General features: G+C 46.4%; 1 protein-coding gene across 1 annotated transcript in view; it reads left to right on the top strand.

Annotated features, from left to right (window-relative positions):
* The window catches only part of LOC112072686 (disabled homolog 2-interacting protein-like), a gene marked incomplete at its 5' end in the record, with an annotated part of 141582 nt that overhangs the window by 119073 nt on the left and 14147 nt on the right, over positions 1-8362 (top strand). Inside the window, one exon of the mRNA XM_024140072.2 lies at positions 3297-3851. Within this exon, the coding sequence (XP_023995840.2) occupies positions 3297-3851 (555 nt within the window). The remainder of the gene's footprint in view (positions 1-3296; positions 3852-8362) is intronic.

Genomic DNA, 8362 nt, shown 5'->3' with positions numbered 1-8362 from the left:
TCCATGAGGCCAATACCTGCCAGTCTGCAGCGCGATATCAACCCAGAGCATATAGGACTGCTTTTCTCTACCAACATCACCGGATTCCTGACGCAAGCTCTGGACAATTACACCGTATCATCACAGCTAGCTAGCTGCAACCGAGTGGCTACTACTGGTAACACCTCTGTCCCGAAGCAAGCACCAGTTAGCCTTGAGCTAGCCTCGAGCTAGGCCATCTTGCCGGCTAGCCGAAGAGGTCTACCAGCGAATTTTGGGCTACAATACCTCTTTTGCCAATTGGACTGGACCTTTTTTTGCCGACACAGAGCCCTGCCAATCCATCACAACTGGTCTAAATCAGCTACAAGGTAATTTAGCCATTTTTTTTGCCGCTGCTAGTAGCTTACCTTCTGCACAGACACCAGCCCTGTTATTAGCCTGGATATTACTCACCAATTTACCAGCATCGGACTGTCTCTCGACAACAAACGCCGGATTCCTGCCGTAATCCCTGAGCCACTACTTTCTGATCCTCACAGCTAGCTTGCAGCTAGCGCAGCTAGCGCCACTGCCAACAAAAGCTAGCACCAGTTAGCAAACACAATTCTACAATTCACAAACCTCTCTTTCGCCATCTCGGCTTGGATTCTCTGTCGACAACGACACGTCTGAGCAGACCCCCTCCGTCTGAGCAGACCACCCCCCCGGGCTACTAACTTTAAACGCCGCGTGCTAGCTCAGTGGAGGCCCTCCTGCTCCATCTACGGCTGCCCCCTGGACACTATGATTCACTTGGCTACATAGCTGATGCATGCTTGACTGTCCATTAATTCACGTACTCCATTCTGTTTATTTTGTTGTTTTATCTGTCGGCTCTGTGCTTTAACTCAGGATCTGTGTGTAGTTAATCCGACCCTCTCTGCCTAGTCGTCGCATTTTTACCTGTTGTTGCTGTGTTAGACTAGCACCCTGTTATTGCTGCTGTTATCTTACCTGTTGTTTTAGCTAGCTCTCCCCAATCAAGACCTGCAATCACTTTATGCCTTATTGTATGTCTCTCTCAAATATCAATATGCCTTGCATACTGTTTGTATCAGCTAGTTATTCATTATCATATATGTTTTGGTTTGCAATGGACCCTGTAGTTTCCACTTCTCCGTACCCACCGGTTCTGCATACCTCTTCTACTACATCGGATTTCAGCTTTTGATTACTGTTCGGTTACACCCATATGCATCTTGTTTGGTCCGAGATCGTATTAATTGTAGTAGTCTATGGCAGCATATTGTTATGGTAGTGCGGGTATCTCTTCGCATTGTAGTTTGAAATCCGCTGTTGGAAGGTTGGCCGGTGGGATGTTGCCCCACTTCCTCTTCAGTTTGGCGGACTTTTCTGGTACTTCTGTCTACGCATCTGTTTGAATGGGCGCAGTGGGGGTTTAGCTTCTCTTTTAAGGAATTGTTTCAATTTGGTTGAAGGGGGTGTCTGTGAAGTGTAATCAAGGCCATGGGACTGACTGGTGAGTCATTTTCAGCTTTCTCAGGAGTGTATGCTCAGATCCTATGCCGACATGGGTGCTGTGCATTATCAGTCTGATATACAGATAGGAGTTGATGGCGGTGTGGGGAGTTGTAATTTTGCCACTGACATAGGGAGCTCACGGGATTCGTTACATCTAGTGGGGTGTATGGGGGTGTCGTGGTGCTAGGGTGGGGGGGGGGGGGGGGTGGCGCAGAGGGATTGGGCCGGGGGGGGGGGAGTTTGAGAGATTCTCCACCCCACAAATGCGGTGACCTCACCTCCATTGAGACCAGCATGGTACAGAGAATACACCACCTCTCTTATCATCAAAACCCAGTGCCCTGGGCTTTGCACTCCGCTGGTACCCGCGCCCCAACCATACCCCTGTCTGCAACAATTAATGCCCAAGACATACTATTCTACCACGCCACATAAAACGTCTGCCCTTTTAAATTCTTTGTCCGCAACGCTCTAGGGCGACGCAGTTTTGAATAGCCTTTAGCCGCACCCCGTCATCCTACGAGGGACTCGCTCATGTTCCTCGGGGTGATGTGGAGGGTTAAACCCAGGCCCTGCAGTGTCCAGTACCCTCAGGGTTAGGTTGAACTGGTCTGTGGAGGTCCGAAAAAGCCTTTGCCATCATGCATGTAATGCGATCAGAGTTAAGCCTCCTCCCTAAGTTTGCCTTACTCACCGCTTTAGCACATCTGCCAAACCCCTGATGTCCCTTGCCTGTCATGAGATCCCTGGCACTAGGAAGGCACGCAATATCGGTGAAGAATTTCCATTAAACCCAATATAAAAGCTTCATCTCAACAACAAAGCGGAAGTCCTGCCCATTGGTACATGTTTCAGTACAGCACCACAGGGAGAGAGAAGGGGAGAGGGAAAACTCCACTGAACTAGTTTCAATGTATGGAACCACTTGGGAGTTTCTGGATTTTGGGTAAAAATCTCCTTCAGGAAAAAAGTTAGGCAATAACCTTGAAGTGTTTTTTTTCTCAAAAGACTTCTGGCAGGGATATGAATCTTTCCATCTCTGCCTCGCAAGTCTTTAATTATTTAGTGATTTTCCACAGATTAGATACAGTGTAGGTTTGCTTGTTTGTCCGTAAACATCGGCGCTTGAAAGGGAAAGGGAAAGGGGGTAGTTGTCCAACTGAATGTATTCAACTGAAACTGACATTAGAGTGTTTTTGAAATGAGAAAAGGGGGGAAAAAACTATTTGTAGTGGGTGTAAAATAACGTGCAATATCCAGAACAGTCTAAAAGCCATTTGCTGAGTTCTATTCATGAGAATGTTATTGTATTACTGTTTCCATTAAATACATTTTGCATAATGAACTGTATTTCTATGCAGAATCTACCGTTGAGTACCATTAACATATGCATTTTAATCATCTATTTATTCATGTGTAATGTCTTAATTACCCGTTATAAGGTATACTAAACTCCATCCACTCGCCCTGCACTCCAGTGAGTCTAGCTTTAATCAAGCACATCTCAAGTATTTTATTTTATTTTAGGTATGTTGCTGTCATTTTTTCTTTTTTGGAAGGCTCAGAAACTACAATGTTTACAGAGAGAAGCACCACATTCCCATATAAACTTTGGTAGCACCAACATACCTGCATACTATTTGAAATATGTATTAGATCCAGGTCTGGCTACCATTGACCCTAACCTCTTCTCTCTCTCAAGTATTTGAGTTACAGTCAGTATGTACTAAAGACCCAGGTCTGGGATCCACCCTGTCTCTAACCCACCCCTCCCTTTCTCTATCCCCACTCAGGACAACAGCCGTCGGGTGGAGAACATGCTGAAGCTGTGGATCATCGAAGCCAAGGACATTCCGGCCAAGAAGAAGTACTTCTGCGAGCTGTGTTTGGACGACACCCTGTACGCCCGCACCACCTGCAAGCTCAAGACCGACAACGTCTTCTGGGGCGAGCACTTTGAGTTCAACAACCTCCCGGCTGCCAAGAGCATCACGGTCCACCTCTACAAGGACTCGGACAAGAAGAAGAAAAAAGACAAGAACAATTACATCGGACTGGTCAACATCCCAGTCCCCGCGGTGACGGGGAGGCAGTTCATGGAGAAGTGGTACCCTGTAAGCACTCCGACGCCCAACAAAGGGAAGACACCAGGGCCCATGATCCGGATCAAGGCCCGCTACCAGAGCATGAACATCCTACCTATGGAGATGTATAAGGAGTTTGCAGAGTACACCACCAATAACTACATGTTGCTGTGCTCTGTGCTGGAGCCTGGCATCAGTGTGAAGAACAAGGAGGAGATGGCTTCTGCACTGGTCCATATTCTACAGAGCACCGGCAAGGCCAAGGTAGGAACCTAGCGATCATAAAGATTACTCGTTCACACACACATTTACTTTTGTTTGACAAATGTTTTGGTTCATTTCGCTCTCAATGTTTCCTGTCTAAGACTTTGCTCAAGGTAGCAACTGCAACAGGAGTGTTGGCTAAGTAAGGTCAATGTCTGTCATCCTCTGTGCAACACACAGCTATCAGAACTCAGCTTTTATTCTGTATTACAGTAGTATTCTATGTCACCGAGTTCAAACTAAATGCAAGTCAACCTCAGGAATGTGGTCGAACCTGACTAAATGCTTTTTAAATATTTGACCTGGGCCAGCAGCTGTCTCAGCAGAGCCAGAGGCCAGAGAGGTTATTTCCTGTTTGTTTAACAGAGACTCTTCACTTTTTCCTTTTGACCGCTAGTGGAGCAGATGGGCTCATGTTAGTTTAACAGAGAAAGTATTAGATCCCAAACTGCTGTTAATCCACCCTCAGTTCTCCTTAGTTCACTTTCCTGCAGGGTTGTAAAGCTCAGAGATGTTTGGGATGGATGTTCAACAGAACAGAAGAGAAGAGAGGCATTGGTGTGTTAGCAGGCCTAGATTAACCCACTGTGTTAGCATGGTGTTTTGAGCTTGTTTTGGGGTCGGTTTGGGGTCATTTCTGAGAGATGATTTCTCATCTAGGTAGCAGTCTACACTCTACCACACTACCAAACCCACTCTCTCTCTCAAGCTATCAAATTGGCTACCTACTGCAATGCCTTTTATTGTACTGTATGCAACGTTCATTGGCTGCTGCCTCGGTGAGAGGAGGGTTCTTTGCTCTTTTCTCTTTATGTTATTTTCCAGTTGCCAAGGACAACTTGAGTGCAAGCCAGCCAGCAAGGACACTCTTGACATTGTCATTGAACAGAGAGCTTTGAAGCTCCCTGACTTTCTCTCTCTGACTGACTTCATCAGACTGCCATGATGAACGATTAGTACTTAAGAGGTCCTGCTGAGAGCTGCAGTAGACTTTTGCTGTCTCTGCACTGGGTTGGTCAGACATACACGCTATAAAGGCTCTGTACGGCTCTGGAGAAATGGCCACACTGTTAATTAGACCTAATTAAATTCAGTGTCCCTGAAAAGTGTTAAACCTTCATCTCTCCCTTACTTCCCTCGTTCATCTGCCTGTCATCTCCCATGGAGACAGGTCGTAAAACGTTAATACCAGCAGAGAGACACTGTTTCAAAGTTGATTTTCACCAGGGACGGCTTCATGGGACAATGTCCCCACAAATCTATATTTCCTAATTTCCTCTACAAACATTTATTACAAGCAGACTAATAATTGAAAAGCCAGTAAAACCTATTAAAGGCATAGCCAGAATCCAATGGATACGTTTAGCCTGGACAGGAATATATTGACTGATTCATTTATTTATAGCTGTTGTCTTTTGGGGTGTTAGTTCGGGTGGCTTCAGCAAACCTCGTCAGACAAACAAACTACCCTTCTCCTGCTGAAGATTTCTCAAAACAGGAGAAATGACGGAAAACGTCTCTCTGGAGGGTGCTCTGTGTCCCTTATACTGCTTTGAACGTTTCATGTGTATACACACACATCTTAGCTTTACATTTCCCTGGAAACCTAGGCTACATTATTGATGGTGCACTACACAGATTGTAGCCCACAGCACCACAACACACCCCAAATATTCCCAACTAATAGTCCTAAAAAACATTCCAAGGTACATCAGACCCAGACTTAATGAGGCTAAACCACGTGATGTATATTCCAAATCAAAGTTTATTTGTCACGTGCGCCGAATACAACAGGTGTAGACCTTACAGTGAAATGCTTACTTACAGGCTCTAACCAATAGTGCAAAAAAGGTATTCGGTGAACAATAGGTAAGTAAAGAAATAAAACAACAGTAAAAGACAGGCTATATACAGCAGCGAGGCTATAAAAGTAGCGAGGCTACATACAGACACCGGTTAGTCGGGCTGATTGAGGTAGTATGTACATGTATATGGTTAAAGTGACTATGCAATATATGATGACAGAGAGTAGCAGTAGCGTAAAAGAGGGGTTGGCGGGTGGCGGGCACACAATCCAGATAGCCCGGTTAGCCAATGTGCGGGAGCACTGGTTGGTCGGCCCACTGAGGTAGTATGTACATGAATGTATAGTTAAAGTGACTATGCATATAAGATAAACAGAGAGTAGCAGCAGCGTAAAAGAGAGGTTGGGGGGGGGGGGGGGCACACAATGCAAATAGTCCGGGCAACCATTTGATTACCTGTTCAGGAGTCCTTATGGCTTGGGGGTAAAAACTGTTGAGAAGCCTTTTTGTCCTATAACTTGCAACTCTGGTACCGCTTGCCATACGGTAGTAGAGAGAACAGTCTATGACTGGGGTGGCTGGGGTCTTTGACAATTTTTAGGGCCTTCCTCTGACACCGCCTGGTGTAGAGGTCCTGGATGGCAGGCAGCTTAGCCCCAGTGATGTACTGGGCCGTACGCACTACCCTCTGTAGTGCCTTGCGGTTGGAGGCCGAGCAGTTGCCGTACCAGGCAGTGATGCAACCAGTCAGGATGCTCTCAATGTTGCAGCTGTAGAACCTTTTGAGGATCTCAGGACCCATGCCAAATCTTTTTAGTTTCCTGAGGGGAATAGGCTTTGTCGGGCCCTCTTCACGACTGTCTTGGTGTGTTTGGACCATTCTAGTTTGTTGGTGATGTGGACACCAAGGAACTTGAAGCTCTCAACCTGCTCCACTACAGCCCCATCGATGAGAATGGGGGCGTGCTCGGTCCTCCTTTTCCTGTAGTCCACAATCATCTCATATTCACATCCATATTTATACTGTGTGGTTTGTCCTTTACGAGCTGCAGATGAAGTCTTGGGCCAAACTCCCCTCTGCTCTACTCTACACAGGATTTGGGTTCCCTTTCCTGCTACATAATGTTATGTTTTAGGAATAAAGGTCTATGATTACTCCCTGGCCACAGCAACCAAATACTTATTTACACAATATACAGTATGTGATCTACTGTATATAACATAACTACATTATCCTTGAGTGGACTGTGTCAGATATTTAAGGAATCCTCCATCTCATCTGGCCAACGACAGCATATGAAGACCCTAACCCTAGCTCCTAACCTTAAACCCCATTTGACCTTGTGGGGACTAACAAAATTTCCCCAGTTGGTCAAATTTTTGTTTGTTTACCATTCTTGTGGGGACTTCTGACAAGTATAGTAAAAACATGTCCACGAACACACCACACACACGAACACACCCCACGAACACACCACACACACGAACACACCCCACGAACACACCACACACAAACACACACAGTAATCTATTTCCAGTGCCTTCATCCATTACCACCCTGCTGCTGATTCTATTAATGTGAAGTCAGTTTTGGTAGGGTTAGCAGCGTTAGCTTAAGAAAGCGTGGAGACAGACCCTCCTCCATGGTGCATCACAATCAGCAGGGTCATTATAATTGCAGTGTCTGAGGTGAAGAGATGGTTTGTGACCTGCCCTGTCAGAGAAAGTCTCTCTCTCTCTCTATTGGATACGCTGTGTAGCCCCTCTAGTCTCTCCCTCTCTCTCCTCTCTCCCTCCCTCTCTCTCTCTATTGGATACGCTGTGTAGCCCCTCTAGTATCTCCCTCTCTCTCCTCTCTCCCTCCCTCTCTCTCTCTCTCTCTCGCTCTATTGGGATACGGCTGGTGGTAGCCCCGTCTAGTATTCTCCTCTCTCTCCTCTCTCTCCTCCCTCTCTTCTCTTCTCTCTCCTCTACTCTCTAGTGGATGTACGGCTGGTGTAGCCCCTCTAGTCTGGTCCCTCTCTCTTCCCTCTCTCCCTTCCCTTCTCTCTCTCTCTTGCGGTGTCTGGTGTGACACGGTGGTGTGTGTAGTTCTGTGGTACTGAATGCTAGTTGTGTTTGTGGTATTTGTTTTGTGGTTTAATGCACATTCAGTGACATAGTGGTGTGACTCTTGGTACCACAGTAGTGGTTGCTAATATGCTTCATCCGTCTGTGTTTCCAGTGTTGATTATATGATCGTTGCTATTTGATTTTATTCTACACTCGTAGAACACCGTTCGTTCTCTGGTGGTGATTTATCAGCCAACTTGTTTTGTTTTAGATTCATGTAAACCAAATGATGTTGCTCGCTTCAGTTCTTCTCTCTTCTTGTCTCTCTTGTCTCTATCTCTCCCTCGTGCTCTCTCTCTCTGCTCTCTCTCTTTCTTTCTGCTCTGTTTCTCTTTCTTTCTCGTCGTTCTCATCGTCTCTCTCCCTCCTCTGCTCCGCTCTCTCTCTCTCCCTCTCTCTTTCTCCCGTCTCCTCTCTCTCTCCTCATCTCAGCTCTCTCTCTTCTCTCTCTCTCTCTCTCTCTCTCCTCTCTCTCTGTCCTCGTCTGCTCTTCTCTTATCTCTCTCTCTCGTGCGCTCTCGTCTCTTCTCGTCGCATCGCCTCTTCGTCTCCTTCCGCGTCTCTCGTCTCTCGCGTGGCGTATCTCTCTGGGGG

Source organism: Salvelinus sp. IW2-2015, unplaced genomic scaffold (assembly GCF_002910315.2).
Source record: "Salvelinus sp. IW2-2015 unplaced genomic scaffold, ASM291031v2 Un_scaffold2001, whole genome shotgun sequence".
NCBI lineage: Eukaryota > Metazoa > Chordata > Actinopteri > Salmoniformes > Salmonidae > Salvelinus > Salvelinus sp. IW2-2015.
This window is presented reverse-complemented; position numbering and strand designations above follow the sequence as displayed.